We start from the raw sequence: 22,418 nt of genomic DNA, 5'->3' as shown, positions 1-22,418 counted from the left end.
AATAAACCTGCTTCCACAAGGTATATTTGACAGTATTTTTCACATGCTTGAATTCACCAAGGTCGAAAGAGGCCAGTGGTATAGTATGTGGTACAAATATATTAGACACCTCCAAATGCTACGGTATAAGTTGTTTTCCTTTTCGACACCAACAGGATTAGGTTTTATGTCAGTGGCATGGTTATGTTAATATTGTCATAGACTTTTCGTTAACGGCAGTTTATTGCGTTTGCATAAATTTGTAGCAAGTTAGGCTATCTTTTTTTTGTGGTCAAGATGGGATAAATCCATCACTGTGCCAACCTAATGACAGTCACTCTGTGGGGAAAAACTAGAATCAAATCATGCAAAATTCACAATCCAGAATTTAGATTGCCTTTCCACAGTAAAGCAATTGGCACATACATGTTAATGACATCATCATAGTGCTCTTCTAAAATGTTATTTGTGATGCATTCCCACCAGTGCTCCACGCCCATCAGTTCCTCCCAAGTGAATATGCCCTCAGTATGGTGTCCTGCCGACTGGGAAAAGACCCGTCAGTCTACTTTATTGTCGGCACTGCCATGGTCTACCCAGAGGAGGCTGAGCCCAAGCAGGGACGTATAATTGTCTTCCACTACACTGACGGTCAGTAGATGGAAGCCACTCTTTTCCAAGCTGACTAACCTGAATGTTTTTTCTCAACTGTATGCCGTTTGTCTTCTTATCCCTCTCATTTTTCTTTGCTTTTGTCATACTACTGCCGGTTTCATTTTCTTCTTATCTGCTTGGACCGTTTTCTTTATTCGGGGACACTTTGTCCTACAATGCGCTTGTTCTGCTTTTCACTTAATCACACTTCTTATCACACGTGTGACTAACCTCTCCAGCATCCACTCATTTTCTTTCAGGCCGCGTTCGTCCTTAGGTATATGGCCTGCTTTGCGCACTTGCATTAATACTGCACAACCCACCAATTTTATTTCTTTATTTGTCTTCAAATCACATCAATGTCACTTTTCAGGCAATTGAGCTCTTCCTCATTCAAATCTAGGATGAAAATAAACATTTTAAATTTTGGCATCCTCTGTTCCCTTTAGGAAAGCTGCAGACGGTTGCAGAAAAGGAGGTGAAAGGAGCCGTCTACTCGATGGTTGAGTTCAATGGCAAACTCTTGGCCAGTATCAACAGCACGGTAATCATTGCTTCAGTATTTCAGACATAGTACCGGTACTTGTCTATTTTCTTGGACTTAGCTGATTTTTTCTACTGCTTGGAAATTCACGACACATATGTTTGCATTGAAAAGTGTGCAATCTTGGGGAAGAGCGAATGGCAAGTCAGTTAAAAAAAATCCCGTTTTTTTTCCATTAGTTTTTGCGTTTTTTAACACAGCTCTTATTTTCTCAAAGCTTCATACAAACTTTGTTTTTAATTCATTCGCTGCCATTCCGGAATTTATTCGGGAATTGAAAAGTGTGACGTGGAGTGCCATTCCTGAATTTGTTCAGGTTTTGGTTTTTCTTGCGTTATGTGCCGATAAAGCGCTGATCAGACCTCTGGAAATGTTTTCCCTTCCACGGGGGGCGGCATTTGCCTTTTGTTCATGTTAGCACTTTTTTACAGCTTTTAAAGCGCCAAATACACCAAGATGTATTGCAATGTATTTTGTACAGCCGCCTCCATTTCAAGCTCAGATAATTCCAGACCCGCATAACTTAACAATTAACTCTTATTTTTCTGATGAAAGAAGAGAGTCTAAGCCTTAGACTCTCTCTTAGACTCTAAGGTTTCTTACACTAAATTGAATGTTTATGTAGTCCTAAAACTCAATATTCAGTGGGTCCTGCAATTTGAGTGAAAATGACAAACGCTGGCACTGTAGTAGACACATTTTTGCACATCATCTGGCAGTGAATGAGTTAAGAAATACGTGCATGATATTGTTGCAAGGAAAGGTAACCTGTTTCTGACCAAACTAATGATAAAATATTCTTGACAACCCTGATCTAAATCATATTGGCCATCTGTGGAACAAGCTGACATATTCTATCTGAACACTATTGCTACAGTTTTCTCATGAGGTTTTTCCATTCAAATTATTCTTGTGTTTTTTACAATAAGAGTTAAGCAGAAAGGTCCACTTGTTCTTGGCCAATAAAGTGTGTGGCCATTTTGCCACATTCCATCAGTTGCAAATGAGATCAGTTGCTCGGGAATCAGGTTGCAACCAATCACGACTCGCCTATTTTCTGAAACGCTCATGTAGAAAATTGGAACTTGGAAAAGAAGTTCTGCTTGGAAGTAATATCAGCCAAAGAAGACAGTATTTTATTCATTTTTTACTTTTGTTCTGGAACAACTTATGAATGATTGATTTCGGATGTCCTCAGTTCTACAATCATAGAAGAAAGAGTTTGTAGTGTATGTCAACTGGAGGGGCGGGGTGGGAAAAATGCCTCCTATGTCATTATGAAGTTGAGAGTGCCATATAGATTCATCTGGTATTGATTGTTCTGTAAAACCATGGACACTGTGTGACAGAAATCACTGCCCTTAAATGCCCCGGGTTGTCAATAAACTAAAAATGATTTGATCCATAAATGGAGCCTCATCTTTAGTTGAGAAAAATCAAAAAGCTGTGGCGTGTCAATTTTTGGATTTCTGAAATTCTTGTTTTACCTGCTGAACAAATAGATTCACCATGACCCACTGAACTAAAATATGCATTTGAGTCAAATTAGAGAATACCATATGTCATACCTATTTATAATTGTTGCACAGATGGTTTTGAGCAATGCTGTACTTTGAAAATGTCCGCTATTGGATTTATTGAGCTGTGATTACAGGCTGACATTCAAAATCTCACTTCTTCTTTTCCTTTCGGCTTTTCCTTTCGGGGGTCGCCACAGCGAATCAATGTCCTCCATCTATCCCGGTTTTGTGCATCCTCTTCTCTCATACCAGCTACCTTCATGTCCTCTTTGACCACATCCATAAACCTCCTCTTCGGTCTTCCTCTTCTGTCAGACAAATGACACACACCTGCTCACTGAGGCGTGCAGCATATCCAAAACAATGGCCTGCTCTTCTTGCAAATTCTGCCACTACATTAAACAGCAGCACAACTAAATGAGTTATGAGTTGGGCTTGTTCATAAACAAACATTCCATTACTTCCATACCTGGATTGTATGTGTTTCAGGTTCGTCTGTATGAGTGGACAGCTGAGAAAGAGCTTCGGACCGAATGCAACCACTACAACAACATCATGGCCCTGTACCTGAAAACCAAAGGAGACTTCATCTTGGTGGGAGACCTGATGAGGTCTGTTTTGTTGCTGGCATACAAAGCCATGGAGGGCAACTTTGAGGAGGTACATTCGGTACTAAGGCACCATCAACTTTAAGAGGATTCTACGCTGTATTTATTCAAGTGTATCCTTCCGGGGGTTGGCAGTGGGTGGGTTATTCCTTCAAAACAAACAAAAACACTATTGTTTTTAAATTAGATTTTTAGTTCCTTTTGTCTTGGTGGATTTCAGACCAGTTACATCCTCTTTGCTAATGTATCCTTTGCAGAAGGTGTAGATGGAATGGCAGTATGTCTTTATGTAGTAAAGCTGAAGATGTTGAGGTTTTCTTTCGGAGTGACCAGGTTGGATAGGATTGTAAGATGGGATGTCATGTTGTTATCATCGTGGTGTGCAGTTTTCCAGTTTATTAGACAAAGTGAAGCTTTACATGCTTTGATGCAGATTGCTCACAGTACCTGTAACCATTTAAAGGACAACCGACATCTCAGGACAAGTTGTGTCCATAATTTGTAAAATCACTTCATCACCGAGAATGGACATACCTTGCATAATCTCAATGCATTTTGCGGTTTGATGGCAAAATTGCGGTTTGATGGCAAAATTCGAAGGAAAACATATCAGTAACGCGATGGTGAATCCTTGTGTGTTGCGACAAGACTTCTACAGTGTATTTGATGTTCGCTTACAAAACGTCCCAGGAGACAATTTCCACGGAGCTCTTCTGCCTTTTTTTGGGTACTGTGAGGACAAAAGAGTTTGTCACTACATTTCTCTCCAGATGCATAAAAATGACCGGAATAAATTATTTAATCGATTGCAAACATGTATGCTTTCCTCTTCAGAACTATTTGAATCCTATTCATAACTGGATGAGTAACAAGAAAGCATCTTTTCAGAATCGGAAGCCATTGTTTTGATTCTCGACCAATGCTAGACGTCTTGGCGTTACACCAGGAACAAGGGGGCGGGACCTTCTGAAACTGGCCACTTCGGGTTCTATTTGAAGTAGTTTTTGGACACTTTAAGTCATTTTTATTGGTGTTTTGCATTTGACTAAAAATATCATACTGTGTGTTTTCGGTATTTTAGATGCTATAAAACGTTTTTCTGATGTCAGTTCGAAAACAAAAAAGTGGTGTCGGTTGTCCTTTAAGGCTACTAAAAGAATAGAATTCTGCCATCACAAATAGAAATTATTGTTCTGTTACCATGTCAGCTGTTATTATTATAAAATATAATCTGTTTAAAGATTGATATGGTATAATTTAGACAATAATGACTCATGAAAAAATATGAACTGGATTGAACTGTCTGAGACTTTTATTATAAGATCCCATTCCCTCACTGTGCCGAAGTTGTGCAGCTCATTAAGTGGCCTTGAAACTGAAAGACAATTCCAAGTGAAAATTGCTTGGTTATGTATATGTGACTCAGCCAGTCGTGTTAAAAATGAATGGCTATAATGTTTTGGTGCAGAAAAAAATCACAATCTTTCAGTTGGCTTTCCACCCATGAAACTTCTTAGTTAGCTGATTGTTTTATTAGGTTGCTCCTCGGTTAAAGACCTTTGCGAAAGTGCTTCGGAAGATGATTCAACACGGTTGTTTAGCTTTTGTGAGGCCTTTTGTTTGTTTTGGGATTCATTACGGATCCAGACTTTGATTTGAATGGCTGATGAGTATCCTACCGTTTTTATCAATGACAGCATAATAAATCGGCATTTATTTTGCAATTGAACGTGGTTTTGCCACTACTTATGTTGATGTTGCTGCACAATGGAATATAATAGCCATATAAAGTGCACTCCCAACATAAACAATGAAGTTGTTTTTTTTTTTTTTTTTTTTTTTTTTTTTTTTTTTTTTTTTTTTCTTTTTATCAGAGCAGTAGTGATTTTGCAGGTGCAGATTTCACCAGACAGCAGCGATATATACACATTAAATGATGTGGGAGGAATATAGTATTTAACAGATTAAAAACGAAACTGAGTGTCCAGATTGATAAAATCGTGTTCATAGAGTATGACAGATGGGTTTTCTGTTGGCGTCTTCAAAAAGGTACAAGTTTAAAAAGGTGTGATACTTGATGCTTAAAACGTCCCGACATGGGAAAAAAACTGAGTTTTGCGTTAGCTTCATCGCTTATCCTTGGACAGATGCTCATGTCTCTCGTGTCTCATAGATTGCACGGGACTTCAATCCCAACTGGATGAGTGCTGTGGAAATCCTAGATGATGACAACTTCCTTGGGGCGGAGAACGCCTTTAATCTTTTTGTTTGCCAGAAGGACAGGTGAGAAGCTGAATCGGGTTAGGGAGGTCACCTTTTTATTTTTTTATTTATTGCCAAATTTGTAATTCAATACTGGAGTAGTTCTTCATACAAGATTTGTGTGTATATTTCCATGGAAATTTTACAGTTATTTTTAGGCAGTGCTACGACTGGGAGACATCCCAGTGAAAAGGTTCATTGTCCCATGTTTAACATTACACAAATTATTATGAAAAATGACGAAACGTGTGCCACCACTTGTTTTCTACTTAATAAATCAAGTCGGCCACTCTATCTTATTGACCTTTAACTTTGTATCGTCTATCTCTTGCCGACACTCTCTCAACTACTCTACTCCTCACCCTGTTATCCATTTCCGCCGCTATTTTCTGACCTTTCCGAAAGCCTCTCAAATTTTTGCCGCTCATGTTTGTCTTCAGATTAATCAATCACCTTTGCACACTATCCTTTATTGCTTTTGATGTCTTTTTCTCTCTCCCTCATTGGAATTCCCAGGCAATTTATCCGTTGCCTCCCTTTTCAACGTGTCTGCCATATAACGACTGAGATTATGACAACCCGTTCTTTCTGCCAGTGCGGCCACCACAGACGAGGAGCGTCAACACCTCCAGGAAGTGGGCCTCTTCCACCTTGGAGAATTTGTTAACGTCTTCTGCCACGGCTCTTTGGTGCTGCAGAACTTGGGAGAAAGTTCCACACCCACCCAAGGGTCTGTTCTGTTTGGCACGGTCAATGGCATGATTGGTAGGCACAGCCGCACAAATATCAAATTCAACTCGAGCTGCCGTGTGTGTGAGTGTGTGTGTGAGTGTGTGTGCGTGCGTGTGTGCGGGTGCGTGCGCGTGCGTGTGTGCGTGCGTGCGTGCGTGTGTGCGTGTGTGTGTGTGTGTGTGTGTGTGTGTGCGCGCGTGTGTGTGTGCGCGTGTGTGTGTGTGTGTGCGTGTGAGTGTGTGCGTGTTGACTGACTTTACATCCAAAGGGAAAAGCGGCAGCCAGGTTGCAAATCATACCCGGCAACATCTTGTGGTTTGCTGGAGTAGAGATGATGCGCGCCGTCTCATTAATCATCTTCATCACATTGTCTGAAAGAACCTCGCACGAATGACAATTAAATCTTTGAAAATGTAAATGCGATTGAGGGGCCTCCGGAGTGTTGGCTAGCAGATGTGAGATGCACCTTTTAGAGGTTTCCACCGGCTTTTTTTCTCCTCCACACCTTCCATCTCGGGGGAAGGTTTAATGGGAAATGAGAACCTTCTCTGTACACTTGAGTAAAAATGCTGCCATTATGCGTTGTAAAGAAAACTCACCCTGTTAGCCTTATCGTCCCTGGAAACAGTTGAGACCGTGATGTATCTGATGCCTCTGGGAATGGCCCAAGTACAAACGGAAGTAAACTTTCCTTGTTTACTTGTTTCAAGGAAGATATCATACAATCTCCAGAAGATAGAACAATTTTTGGTCTCTGTCGTTTCATGTAGTGTTTTATCACTTCGCTTTTTGTGTTGTTTTGCTCAGCCCCCTTTTGATACTGATGAACTACTTACTATTTTGAAGCGAAATGCAAAGCATTGCCCCTAATTCTCAAGCCAAAGTGTTTTTAAAATGCCATTGTCCTCCGAGTGAGTGTTTCCGTAATTCATCACAGTCGAGCATGAAAAAACAACCCCAGATGCAATAATACAACATTTAATGTACAGTAATATTAATTCATATTATGTCTCTTCTTGGTATAACCAATGCATGTACACAAAACATCAAGTGATTGTTTAAGTCAAAAGGAATGTTAAAATTCAAAGCAAGGTCTGGTAGTGTGGAACGTACATTCCACCGGCATGTTTCATGTATGACTGCAAAGAAATTTTTGGATATCGAAACAACCCTGTAGCACTTTCCCATGCTCAGGTACTTGGCTCAACATGTTGGGAAAGATGAATATATAGGCCACGATAGTATGTGGTGAGCATTAATACCCAACTCAGCCCCCTTCTCATCATCTTTAACTCATTCACTGCAGTACCAGGGTTTTGAGTCATTTTCACTCACATTGCACAGAATATTGAGTTTTAGGACTACATAAACATTCAATGCAGCGTAAGAAACCTTAAACTCTCTTCTTTCATCAGAAAAAAGTGCATTGAAAGTGGAGGGTGGCTGTACAAAAGGTTAATGCTGCCCCCTCGCGGGAGGGAAAAACATTGGCAGAGGTCTGACCGAAGCTTGAAACGAAACGACCAACGCCCCGCAAGAAAAAAAAAACAATACCCAAACAAATTAGGGAATGGGTTTCCACGTCATGCTTTTCAATTCCCAAATAAATTCTCTAATGGCAGTGAATGAGTTAAGCAGTTGCGTATGTTCCAATGCAGATGATGCACCCACCCCAGTGTATCAGAAGAATGCCAAAGTTAGTGAAGTTGTGTATTTTCCACCCCACATCCTGCATACCCTCCAAAGCCTTGCAAGTGTAAAATGTAAGAGAAAATCACAATGAATTATTGAATGTCATGAAATAATGTTTCTTTTCACTCTCCATCAAGTACTTCTGGCATACGAGCATGAAAGTTGCATTATGAGGAACGCTGTCCGTCTAATGATCCTTTTATTTATTTATCATGTGAAGTGTTTTGAGTTCTATTACACGACCAGCCGTGACAAGGTTTCTCTTTCCCTGAATGAAGTCTTTGTTGTTTTGGTACTTTAGCTCGGCGATAACTGTATTGACGCACAGCACTCAGTGTAGTCCTCAATATTCTTTCTTTCTTCCTTTCTCTGGAATTTGTGTGCTAGGACTGGTGACCTCTTTGTCCGAGGGATGGTACAGCCTTCTCCTTGACCTTCAGAACCGTCTCAACAAGGTCATCAAAAGTGTGGGCAAAATTGAACACAGCTTATATCCTTTTTTCCCCCGTTCACCTGCATTCTTGTCATCTCAAACCAAACAGGATACCGCACATAGACACAGTGCTCACTCTTTCCTCAAGAGAACTAGAATTGAGTTGAGAAGGTATTCAATGTTTGTGACCGCACACCGTTTTCCGTCATTTTAAAATTTGTGGACGAGTTTCAAACCTCACTAACTGAAAGCGTGGGCTATTTTTATGCCATTCTTAGGAAAAAAAAACACATTTTAGAACGGATGTGGAGGGCCTCTGCCTCTTGCAGTAACAGGTAATTTATTTTCCCCGCAATTTTTTGGAAAAAAAAAATAGAGATACATTCCTATTACTCCGTAAATATTCACAGGAGGAGGAATGGAGCCCTACCACAATATCTGCAAGCAATTGAGACTCCCCCACCCCCAACAAAAGCTTCAAATAGTTGCAGATAAATGTCAAAAGCGCTACTGTAGTCCAAATAATGTCTCCACTGCGAGACTAATAAAGGTAAATCCAATCCAAATGAAGCTTCGTTACTTAGATGGATGTTCATGCATCCTCAGGATGTGCCAAAGCAATAAAATGGTAAATCCTGAGCCCAAAAATAGCGAAAAGGGTAGTTCCTCTGGGAATATTGTAGGATGGTACCCGCAGAAAAAAATCTCCATACCGGTATTGCAAAGTGCTTAACCATGAATGTGCGCAGGTTCAGATTTAGCAATTGCAATTATCATACCTGATAGTAGGTGTCACTCAACAACCCCTTTCCTAAAAAGTCAGTCCACGTATGTGTTCAGGATGATTTCGATAAACCGGGGTGCAAGTGTTATTTATTCCCTATGTGAGTGAGTACCACCTTCAGGCAAAGTAGCATAGCCACCTTGTATTCATTTCCCTTGACATTGAGGCACCTGGAGGTCCTTCCACACCGAGCGAAAGACGGATCAGGCCACAGGATTTATTGATGGCGATCTGATTGAGAGTTTCCTGGATCTCGGCAGAGCCAAGATGCAGGAGGTCGTCAGCACACTACAGGTAGGCGGAATCTTCATCATCTTGAGACATTCATTCACATACCGACTCGCCACTGTGTTCTCTCTAAATATCACCTTGGGCTTGATTTTCTTTACCCAAATATTTAATTAGTTTTACAATGTTGAACGCTCTAATGGGCCACTGATGTTGAAGCAGCTTATGGAAGTTGTTGTTCCAAGTGTGCAATCAGATGGCTGTCATGTCACAATGCATCCCTTTTGCTTGAGGGGAAATATTATATTGCGTGCTATCCTAATAGGGCTGGGAATTGAGGTGTAAATGATTGCACTCATTTGCCAACAGCAATATGATTATACAACGATTTACTCGGCAGTAAACAGGAGTAAACTTACAGAAGCATACACAAAATAAATAAATGAAATCCCCTTTCTCATATTTTCCGTCTAATTAAACATTCATGCATAGCACCGTTAAGTAACACATTCAAGACAAATGAAAGTTATTGGCCTGATCAGAAATGTCAATTTATCTTTTCACAATTAGCACCAGATAAAAATGTTTTAATGGTTAAAAAAGTGGCCTTGTGCACAGTGCTAAGTAAGCCATTACTATGAACAGTGGAAACATAGTAACCCTAGTGGTATATAAAAAAAATGGTTTAAATAGAAATCACCTTATTTCAGTTTTCGTTCTGCCGCTGTTTTATGCAATATTCTTCAATGTCCATAATTTGACCCAGAATTATTTATGGTGAGTATAGTTTTTGTTTTTTTTTTAATGTTGCTGCGCCGATCAACATTTTGTGTTTGGGAGCCTTTCACTGAGTGAGTTGCTTGTTCTGTAGCCACAATGGGACATACGTCTTCTTGTGCCGGTCCCAAGCCCGGATAAATACAGAGTGTTGTGTCAGGAAGGGCATCCGACGTAAAAGCTTGGCCAAAACAAACATGCGGATCAAACCTCTAAAGATGGAGGACATTGATTTGCTATGGCGACCCCTTGAAGGGAAAAGCTGAAAGGAAAAGAAGAAGTTTACCTTTTTATGTAGAGCATGACTTTGCGTCTATATTCACTCTTTGATCTTTTCAATCTCTCAAGCCAAACTCTCATTGCTGCGGTGTGTGTGTGTTTCTTTCGCTCTGACTCGCCTGCACACTGCCGATGATGTCAGGATTGTGGGATGATCAAGCTGTTTCTAAGCACCCAATCGTTTCATGTTTTTTATGTGCCATTTACGCACACAGACAACATTGATGGTACTCCTCATAATGAAGATGACATTCTGGCTCAGCTGCTATTGGCACTAATGCGCTCCCCCTTTTATAACCTGATGAACCACAATTCAAAAGCAATGTCTGATTTTAATTGTTTATATTTTATTATTTATTTATTTTCATTATGTCAGAGTCAAATTATTTCTATCTCTCATGTGGAGTTTTCCTTTAATGTTTGTCTGTTACTCTATATTGGTGGAGATCTATTAACATGCATCGTGCAACCTCCTACCACCCTCAAATTTCTTTCCTTGGCATTTTGCGCACAACGATGGTGTCTCAATATTCATACACATTTGAGATCTGTCCTTCTGCTCAAATTTAAATGAGGAATGTCAGTGTGCAGGTACCATATGCTGTTCGCCTTGTGTGTTGGCCGTGGCTCCACTCTGAGCTGATTTAAAAAAAAAAACAATACATTTGGTTCCCCTCTTTTGATGAAGTCCCAATGGAAAACGACCTCCTCCATTGTTCGGAAAAAAAGCCACTTGTATTACATTTCATTTTGAAAGCAATAAAGGATCGAAACTAAAGTAAATGATTACGTCTGTGTAAGCTCTGTCGTACAGGAATGGTCCATCGATGAAAAGGTTTATTCGTCCGACACCTTCAAAGAAGTACAGATGACGGCTGAAGAAACCTTTTCATCGATAAAATCAATGAAGCAAATCTGTCTTTGGCCTTCCGTGTGCTTGTTTGTTTACGCCATAACCAGCACTGGCGAGCTTTGTCTCATGTGACAGCCCGCTGTTTCATGTGATTCAATTCCAGATCGATGACGGCAGCGGCATGAAGCGTGAAGCCACTGTTGACGAGGTCATTAAGATTGTCGAGGAGCTGACAAGGATCCACTAGTATTTCATGCCCCGTGGACACAGAAAAATGGCCCGCTGGAGAAATGATTTTGAAAAGGTGTCCCTGGGCTGGGCAATTTTGTAAATAATTATAAATAAAGCAATCTGTACATGTTTGCCCAGGTTTGAGTCCTTGAATGTACAGCTGCATTGAACTGTCTTTAAAAATGGATTATTGTATCCAAAGGGGTAGGGAAAAATTCAATTACTGGTCTGAATGTATTTGGCTGTATCGATGTGAAACAATAGGTTACGAATACAGGGAACCATATTGTCATCAAAGTTGTTTTAGCACATTTGTGACAGTTTCAGGCACGTTAGCAATTCCTTCTCATGCCACCAGTGAACGATAACCGCTTTTTACATGTCTGGAGCTATTCAGATAAAAACAACAACAAAACGACAGAAAAGGATAGATTCATAGATATTTTGTCTTTGTGATGTTTTCTTTGTTCAAATAAACATTGCTTTAGAACTGTAAACTGTGTGTGCGGCTTTCTTTGCAGTTAGTACAGTACAGTACTTTTTTTTAATGCAATATATCACCCTCGCCCTTGACCCCATTATTTTTCTATCTCCTCTTATTTGTAATAAAGCCACACTATTGGAATATATCTCCTCGATATATTTCTAAAAGATTTTTGCAAACTATTTCTGCCTCTGGATTTAGTTCAAGGTGATCTCAGCTATTACTTAGCCTTGGCTAACAATTAAGACCGGGTTACTATTAACCCTTTCGAGATGCATATCGAGACTGAAGTTGATCCTAATTTTGTTGATTTATTTTTAATGTGATTTCCTGCAAGTAGTATTGAAAAGTAATTGGTTAAAATACTATTTTATGTTATACCATCAGTACAATTATTTGTATACTTTTTCTGTGCCATTTTATCCAGTCACCTTTCTAAAATGTAGTGAGAATGGATGGAAGTCAATTTAAATGTGGCCATTTAAAAATGGGGCAAAAGATTACATTCCCTTATCCATTCATCTTGAATTTGTGTTGATCTTCAGGTTTTTATCAGACACCATACGTGGAAACACTTTGCCAGCATTTTATTTATGTACAGTATTTATTTTAGTTTCTGATGGTCAACACCCAGCCGATCGCAGGGCACACACACATGAACAATCATCCATACTCACATTCACACTGAGGGACAATTTAGAGTGTTCAATCAGCCCGCCAGGCATGTTTTTAGACTGGGACGAAACCGGAGTACCAGGAAAGAACATGCAAACTCCACACTGGGCGCCCGGAGCTGGTATTAATACCTCTACACTATGAGGTCGCCGCACGAACCATTGGACCACCGCATGTTGTAGTCTCTGACGCAGTGTTCATTTCTGCGGGTCTGTTGTATTAAAATTTTACAGGACGACAAATATTTCTTCTGTTTTATCACGTTTAGCACACCGCAGACGTGTGACTAATGGCTCGAGAGTGTTGAACTTTTCACTGAATCTCACACTGAAAGAATTCGCTGGTCTTCCTCAACGGATGGCAAATGCTGAAGTTGCCGTGTCGCCTGACTTCAAAGTGTGAAATGAGCAAATTCAAGTAAGAAATGTAAATTAATGAGAATACCTTTGACAATGTGCAGTACCAGGAAAATAGGTACCAGTAAAGCAATTGGCCTCTGCTAACTCTGACAACTTGCATCAAATTGCTTAGCAAGAGGCCAACAAAGATGGAACTGCTTTGAGGTTAGCAACCGCACTGACCTCGGCAATGTTTGTTCAAAATTAAACAAATCTTGAGGTTTGTAGCAATAACATTGTTCTGGTATGATTGTTTTTGGCGGTTTACTTTTAATTGTCTTCACATCCTTAAAGAACTTCATTCAGAAGACTCGGAAAATGTGCACCATGCATTACAGGACTGTGCTTTTCTTGTTTTGATTTTCTTTGTGTTTTCATGACTGACCTCTGTGTTTATTCTGTCAGTCACAACATACCTTTTTTTATGAAAAGAGAAAATGAAAGCTGAAAAAAACATTTAAGACATACTCAATATTAGACTGCTGAAAACATGAATGCCTTTTGGTTTATTCAAGTGTACCTTTTTCATTATCAAACTTTATTCTTCACGAGTGAAGATCATACACAATGTTGCATTTCAAGCACAAACTGAAAATGTCTTCATTTCAATCAAGCTTCGTGAAGATGTGTGACCTTGTAAAATTTACCTTATTCATCATTTTAAGATGGATATAAACAAATCATTCCCATCTGACTTATTGGTACAGAACTCCAGGCAGCTTCCAAATTGAAATTTGAGAACTTTTTCTTCTACTTGTGCCTGTTTAATTGGATATTTTTTTAATTCTTATTTCTGTCCATGAAAATTATTCCCCACTCACAAACTTCTGCTCTACACTTTAGCCCATTTGTCAGTAATAGAGATAAATGTAGTGGAAATTTACTTAGCAAGCTGATTTAGTGTCCTCCCTTAAATTTTCGACTTGCTGCCTCACAAAAGCCCTCAGCTCCTTTGTCCAATTGACAACATTTATCTTTCAAAACGAAACATGTTCCTGGTTATTTTAAAAGTGGAAATACTGTACCTGCTTTTCTATATACAGTATTACTGTATATACAGTAGCTTTGTGTGACGAGCTGGAGACAATCTCCGATGACTTTAGGCTGGAGGGCAAATACACTTGACCACAAACACGTTTTGTGAGATTGACCACAAACACATTTTACATACATGAAGTATAACTGTTCATGTATTCACTATACAGTTATGTTATTTATTTACATTTTCTTGGGCAGGATGAAAATGTAGTCGAAAATGTTTTCACAGCCCATACTTGGCCAAAAAGCAAATCACAAGTGACATTCCGGTTCAGCTTGGTCACCTGCTCTGAGTCCAATACAATTGATTCATTATGTTGCTCATGGCAACACTAGTTGAAAACAACACCAATTAAAGTTCTTTATTACAACGGCCCTTTGTGCCGATAGCACATCCAATGCCTAATGTTGGAAAAAATGGTTCAAGATGAAAACATCAATATTTTATGTTTGAGTGGATGGAGGGGTGAATAAAATATCATCTATTTGCCACTGTTGTGTGGTTCATCCGGTCATGAAGGGTTGTTGAATCAAATCCCGGAACTCCATTACATCTGCTTTAGTGTTGTTTTAAATCCGGTTATGTCTTTTTTTCAAGTGGATACACCAGCCATTGCGTCTGTAAAGCAGTTGGGGCACTTGTAGTTATTTATATGTAGTCATGAGACAAAAATATTTATTAGCGTAAACATGTCCTCATTACTCAATGCTAACTTTGTTGACCTATGAAACGTGGACCGGAATTTCTAATACTTATAAACCCAAATAAAATATGCACAGATTTGATATATTCTTCATGCGATATGATGGCTGTTGATATGTGATGACAATGAGCTTTTGTGTTCACGCATACATAAAAGTTCATCACCTGCTATTGCGAGATTAAAGGACCAGACCTAGAGCAGCGCAAGCTTTGTTGAGCAGCCATTCAGATTTTCATGAACAAATCTCGTGGCACATCAAAACGCTAACAAAAGGCTGGAAAATTGATGGATGGATGAATGAAATACTGATGATCCAGGGTCAATCACAAATTGATTTCATGTCAAATCTGCATGTTTAATTGAACACAACTTGGAAGTGAATGACAACATACAGAAGCTATTTATTCCATTTGCCATCCAGTGAAAGGGCATTTGATTGTTCTGCCTGTCATCATACATCAGTGGCATAAATAGATGAACAATGACATATTTGTATTGGCTAAATTATTTTAATACAAATGAAAATGTGGTTGACTGGTTCGCACATCCACCACACAGTGCAGAAGTGCAGGGTTGGATTCCGGCTACGACATTCCTGTGTGGAGTTTGTATGTTCTCCCCGTGACTCCGTGGCTTTTATTTTTACTGTGCTTTACTCACACATTCCAAAAAACATGCATGGCAGGCTGATTGAACATTCTTAACTATCCCTTGGTGTGTGAGTGCGGAAGGCTATTCATCTTTGTGTGCCCTGCGATTGGCTGAAAACCGTTTCATAATGTTCCTTGCCTACTGCCTGAAGACAGAAGTCTTCAGCAGTCAGCAGGGATAGGCTGCAGCCTGCCCGTCACCCTGATGAGAATAAACCGATTGAAGGATCGATAAATGGACGGATGATCGATGGATGAGGGGAAATTAGAGCATTTTCCTCGGCTTGTCTGACAATCTCTCACTGCACGCTAGAGCATCACAGTTGCAGGCTGGTTGATTTTCATTTAAACATATTGTATGCAAATTCATCAAAAATGAGTTTCAAGGTTTAAAGGACAACCGACGTCACTTTTTTGTTTTTTAACTGACATCAGAAAAACGTTTTATAGCATCTAAAATACCCAAAACACGCAGTATGATATTTTTAGTCAAATGCAAAACACCAATAAAAATGACTTAAAGTGTCCAAAATCTGCAAAAAAATTGAGCTGTGAATTGGGCATTTTCAGAAAGTCCCGCCCCCTGTTCGTGACATCACGCCAAGACGTCTAGCATTGCTAGTGAATCAAAACGATTGCTTCAGATTCGGAGAATATGCTTTCTTGTTACACATCCATTTATGAATATGATTCAAATAGTTCTGAAGAGGAAAGCATACATGTTTGCAATCGATTAAATAATTTATTTGTGCCATTTTGAGGCAACATTGGGGGTAAATCTCTCAACCAAAAAAAGAGGCACAAAATGGCGACCTCCTGTGGCCACCTCTGTTTCCACAGGCTGATAAATTCCTTATATGGCGCTTGGACGCCCTCTTCTGGCCTTCTGGCGGCTTTTGGGTGCAACACGAGGTCCCCAGACCAAACAAATACAGCAAAATACATTGACGTGATGGAAGGACCGCGAGAATGCGTCTTTTTTACGGTCCTTTAGTGACGTCACGTACGGACTCGTCACCAACTCAAAAACAAGACTTCCGAAGTATTCAGCGCGAGTCTTAAAACGTAAAATATAGTTATATGCGGTGGAATCTTTGTAAAATACGCTCAGTAGAAGTCATTTAAAGCCATTTTACAAATTATGGACACAACTTGTCCGGAGACGTCGGTTGTCCTTTAATGTAATTCCATTCTGGACTGTCTTTTGAACTCTGACCAGTATATTGATTTTGAAGTGGAGGTGGATTGTACCTGCATAGTGGAAATGCCTTGGAGTCTTTTGGTTGAAATTGTGCTCTGGCATGTGCAAATAAGACTCTTCACAGAGGGCAAAAGGCTTTACAGTGCACATTCGTGTTTCATCCTTGAATAATTTGCTTCATACAAAAATTCAATATCTGTTTTATACTTCAATGTTATCTTACCCCTGCTGGTGGGCAGCGAGCTCCTGTGCTCTCTGTCTCCCACGTGCACACACGCACGCGTACATACACGCACACACACGCGTACACCCATCGGTTCAACATCGAGCATTTCACCAGGTCTTGATGGGTATTGTAAAGTAAGATTTAAAATTAAACAAATGCCTTATCTGTAGAAGAGTGTTTGGTGGTAAGCATGGGCACGTTTCTATATGCGACACCATGGTTGGCTACCTGGCCCACATTTTGCTCTCTGGGGCTGATCACACAGTGTCAATGAGGCTGGCAGACCACTCCAAGTGCATTGGTGTAGGAGCTATCCTCTCTTTCGGGTCCCCCCCAGGGTCCGTCGCCCTGGCCCACTTTCCCCCCGTTGAAATGAGTTAGGCCCATGTAGCCCATCTACACTGCGCCCGGACAAAAACTGCTGACAACAGATGATTAACATGTCTGTGTGACATTGCTGATATCTTTGAAGACATGCCGATTAGATTTAGAATGATTTGGGGTCACATGATATTGCACAGGCTTTTAGTTGACGTCAACTCCCCACACTGTCATCTCAAGACTCACAAAAAAAAAACAATTAATTGTTTAACTCATTCTCATGCTAACTCATTCACTGTTTCCAGTGTTTTTGTCATTGACACTTGAATTTTGAGAATATTGAGTTTTAGGACTACATAAACATTCAATACAATGTTAGAAACTTTAGAGCAGGGGTCTCAAACTTAATTGACCAGGGGGCCGCTGGAGGCAGAGTCTGGGTGAGGTTGGGCCGCATCAGGATTTCCACAAGAAAAGCACAGATAAAACATTCCAATGTTGTCAAAATCTTTATTTTTAACATACAAAAAATGAATTAAATGAATAAATGGGAAAATGAATAAAAAATAAATTAACCAGCAATAAATAAATAAAATGATTATAATATCGACTCTATTCTGTCATCAGAAAAAATAATAATTCCTAAATTCTATGGGTGTGGAGTTATGTGAGCTTGAAATGAGGGTGGCTGTCCAAAATACAATGTAATCTGTACATATTGGTTTATATAGCGCTGTAACAACAGTTGAAGCTGGAACAAAGCGCTAACAAAAAGGTCAATGCTGCCTCCCTTATGGAAAAGAAAAAACATTGCCAGAGGCCATGGCCAGCGCTTTACCGGCACCCAAGCATGAAAAAACAAAACCCAAACAAATTTGGGAATGGAGCTCTCCATGTCATAATTTGAATTCTCCAATAAATTCAGGAATTGCAGTGACTGAGATAAGAAGACGTAGAAGATGGCTGTTCTTGAGCCTGAGAGTTCAGACTGCTTGTCCACCTCTGGCTGCAGCTGATCTCTTGAATCCTTCTGTACCAGGCGAACTAAATTGAGCAGTTACCATGCACTTAGAAAAGCCCACTCCTTGATATAGTAAGAGTGTTTTTTTATAATGTATCTCTGCAAGCAATCTTTTTTTGAAGATGGTCGATATACAGTCTAGTATAACTAAGAAACGGCCTGGACTATTTAGAAAAAATGATGAGTGGCACTTTGTCTTTGCATTGGCAGTAATAATTCAATGAATGTTGTTTTTGTAGGTAGCCTGATGGGTGACTGGTGAGCACGTCAGCGTCACAGTGCAGAAGGTCACGGGCTTCCTGTGTGGAGTTTCCATGTTCTCCACGTCCCTGTGCGGGTTTTACTCCGGTTTTCTCCCACATTTCAAAAACATGCATGGCAGGTTAATGGAACACTGCCAATTGTCCCTTAGTGTGGATGTGGGCTTGGATTGTTGTTCATTTGTGTGTCATCTGCGATTGGCTGGCAATCGGTTCGGGGCATCTCCTGTCCACTGCTCAGAGACAACTGCGATAAGTATATTAGAAAATGGATAGATGGATGTTGTTTTTTTAGTTTGAACTATTACTTTTCAGTCTTTTATTTCCATCCATCCATACATACATAAATGCATGCATACATGCACGCACCCCCCCCCCCCCCCCCCCCACGCACACACACACACACACACACACACACACGCACACACACACACATACATACATGGACATTTGGACATTTTTTTTTAAAGAAAATTGGTCCTATGGCTCAGAAACTCAATGTGATAGAGAAAATCAGACCCATGTTAGATTTCATTAAAAATGTAATTCATAATATACGTGTCAGCACTAACTTAACATAAAATGTAAAATTGCCTTCCTCAGTGTTATTCAATAAACATGATCAAATCAACATGAATCTTTTTGAAGTTTAAAATATAATGTAATAATTGTTGCTCAAAATGCCAATTTCTGGAGGATAAACGACATGACTTACAATAATATGACCCACATTCTTTTTTGTTCAAGCCGTGGTAAAGTTTATTTCTTACCTGCACAATTTCCTCCCGCGAGCTGCTGTGAGGTTCTGACCTCACTGTTTGGAACCACTGAACCGAGTGCATTCCACCTTGAGACTGTCAAAAATAGATTCACATCCGTTTTAACCTTATGATTGCACCTCGTCTCAGCTTTCATGTATTTCCTTGGACCAAAAGCAGAGTTCCTGTCACAGATTCATTGTAATCTGTGCTCAAAAGAAAATATGTATTTCCCCCCAGGAACATAATGGGGTTAAGCGGCAAGTTTAATGCATTTGGCAACGCCACTGTTGCCACTTTCTGACGCACTATTTCTTACTGGACAGTGATTCACCTCCTGCGGCAAATGCGTTTTGACTTAGCTACTGTACATAACTGCAGGTCGGTCAGCCACTCAGGTCAGATTGGTCAGAAGTATACAAGCCCTCATCAGCACCACGGCTGTATTGTTTTTTTTTTTTTAATTTCCAAAAGGTGTTTTGTATCCTCTTCTCTGAACTCGGCTTTTTCATTATATTATGTTAATAATGTGATGTCTGTGATCACACTATATCACTATACTTTTGATGTTTGGCATAAAATATTCCAATTAATAATGTGCCCTATATTGGAGGATGAGTCTTGGGAAGAAGAAAAAATACACCGGAGGCATGCAATCAGCCAGTCTCTTATTGGAATGTCCAGATGTTAATCTCATGGAAAAGCAATGATGCATGAAAAAAAACCTACATATTTTTCATCAGTTAAAAAAAATGTTTGGGATAATTGACCGTTGCTGTGGACTCACCCGACAGGGAGGGTAGATGCAGTTCCTACTCAGTGACATTGTTAATTTGAGTGCGACTTGTGGTCTGTCTCTGGAATGCGCTGGGTGACTGGCTATTGGAAGGTGCAATTTGCCATTCTCCTCCCCAGTCAGCTGGGAAAGCGCCCAACTCAATGTAGCCCTGTTGGAGAATAGCCAATTTGCATCACGAGCAATGTCAATATACCCCTGAGCAAAGCACTGCTCAGGGTGCTCGTTCATGTATAGCACACTCACATTCCTCCATTACTACTTGGACCCTGTGTGTGTAGGGGAGGGGGGAGGTTGCACGTTCATGTTCTATAAGGTGCAAAGAGATGCAATTTGTCCTTCCGGAACTAACAAAAGGAATGCTTATAATTATTCTTAGCTGCCAGGGCACAGAAACTGTTAGCCACCTCAGCACTATGTTAATATCAATAAGCGATTCCAGGAAAATGCTAACACAAGTGCATACTAAGTTAACAACACCCTTTAGAACTTTGCGCTTAGTAATTTCTGAAATAATGCAGACTTAAAGTCTTACCCAAAAGCATTTTCTCCATATTTTCAACATGTCATTTCTCTAGGAACCCACAAGCTTCACAAAATCTATAATACAATACAATGCATCCTGATTTATATATGTAAATCTGTAAAATAAATGTAACTACCATACATAATTACTCCCCCTCATGTACAGTGCTTCACATAATACTCATGTACGATACTGTCCATCCATTTATCCTCACAACGGTTGCAAGGGTGGGGGGTGCGAGAGCAGTAGGTGAGGGGAAACCCTGAATTTGTTTCCAACTCATCCATGCTCACATGAACACTAAAGGACAGTTTAGACTCTAAACTGTCCTTTAGGCAGGTTAATGGAACACTCTAAACTTTAGAGTGTTCCATTAACCTGCCTTGCATGTTCTTGGAATGTGGAAGGAAACTGGAGTGCCCGGAGAAAATCCACACAAGCCTGGGGAGAACATGCACACGCCACACAGGAAAGTCGCACCATGGATCAAACACACGACCTCTGCACTGTCGGGTCAACACGCTAACCACTGGACCACTTGGCTGCCCTGTACTGTACTGTGTCAGTAGTTAATCTGTAAATGGAGATGATATTTACACACATGGAGTCAACAACAACAATAAGAAGAATTATAGTAAAAAGAATGATGATCTATTCATCCACTTTCTATTTGGCTTATCCTCACGAGGATCGTGGCCGTACTGGAGTCTATCCTAGCTGTTTGGACAGTAGGCGGGGTGACACCCCAAACTGGTTGCCCGCCAATCACACAACACTGCTACTCCTATTACTACATCTACTACTATCCATCTAACCATTCATTTTCCAGACCGCTTTATCCTTATTAGGGTCGCGGGGAGTGCTTGAGCCTATCCTAGCCGTCTTCGAGCACTAAGCGGGCACACCCTGAATTGGTTGCCAGCCAATCACAGGGAACGCAGAGACAAACAACCAGGGATATTTGTTCAATCCGGCTGCCATGCATGTTTTTGGAACGTGGGGGGAAACCCAAGCACCTGAAGAAAATCTACGCGGGCCCCGGGAGAACATGGAAACTCCACACAGGGAGGCCGGACCGGGTCTTCAAATCTTCTCCGACTAATTACAATTATATGTATGTATGATTATGGTGTCAATGACATTGTGATTATTACTGTAGTGATGAACTGTTTTAAGTGCATAGAAACATTACGATTTTCTTTTAGCTGTGTTTGTATTTCGTTGCTGACAGCTGCAAACTGGACTGTGACAGTTGTTGCCAAGCGATGCAAGACTGATGCAAGACTTAGTGTTTGATGTTTGTAGACCTAGAAAGAATGCCCTCTCCTTTCAATGTCCCATTCCACTGCTTTGTTCTGTTTCACTCCCAGATACCTGTAGGCCATTGAGTGCCCTCAAAAAAACTTTTTTTTCTCAAATGAGGGAATACAGCCTAAGTGCAGTGGATGTCATTCTTTCTCTGGACTGCATTCAGAAGATGAAACCTTTAGTGGATTTGTGATTAAACTACTTTGGCGATATACACCCAAATTAGAGACTAGGTTCATGCAAGGGCAACGCGGCCTTAAATGGTGTCAATATCTTCCACGGTGAAAGGACCACTGCTCTTTAATGTGCTTTACATGGCCCACTATTTGGCTTTCGGAAGATAGCAATCAGATGCAAAGGTGAAGGAACAAGCACACAGGTATGTTTTATTGATCAAGCACAAGAAGGAAGAAAGCCTGTGAACATGGGAATGAATAATGCATTGGAGGAGAGGAAAGGATGCAGAGATTTGCTGA

The 22,418-nt window shown here is 40.3% G+C and overlaps 1 protein-coding gene across 2 annotated transcripts in view; it reads left to right on the top strand.

Moving 5' to 3' along the window:
* The window catches only part of ddb1 (damage specific DNA binding protein 1), a 43,658-nt gene extending 31,591 nt beyond the window's left edge, over nt 1-12,067 (top strand). The window contains exons 20-26 of one of the 2 annotated variants that reach the window (XM_088992154.1): nt 466-630; nt 1,083-1,177; nt 3,187-3,357; nt 5,479-5,588; nt 6,163-6,332; nt 8,379-9,502; nt 11,509-12,067. In XM_088992154.1, coding sequence (XP_088848280.1) covers nt 466-630; nt 1,083-1,177; nt 3,187-3,357; nt 5,479-5,588; nt 6,163-6,332; nt 8,379-8,638 — 971 coding nt within the window. In that variant the 3' untranslated portion in view covers nt 8,639-9,502; nt 11,509-12,067. Of the gene's footprint in view, nt 1-465; nt 631-1,082; nt 1,178-3,186; nt 3,367-5,478; nt 5,589-6,162; nt 6,333-8,378; nt 9,503-11,508 lie in introns of both variants that reach the window. The other variant, XM_088992152.1, reaches the window with a different exon arrangement.
* Nucleotides 12,068-22,418: the final 10,351 nt, after the last annotated feature.

The sequence above is a fragment of the Hippocampus bargibanti genome, linkage group LG03 (assembly GCF_051943395.1).
Source record: "Hippocampus bargibanti isolate YZ-2025 linkage group LG03, ASM5194339v1, whole genome shotgun sequence".
Lineage (NCBI taxonomy): Eukaryota > Metazoa > Chordata > Actinopteri > Syngnathiformes > Syngnathidae > Hippocampus > Hippocampus bargibanti.
Note: the sequence above shows the minus strand (reverse complement) of the source record. Positions and strands in the feature narration are given on the sequence as shown.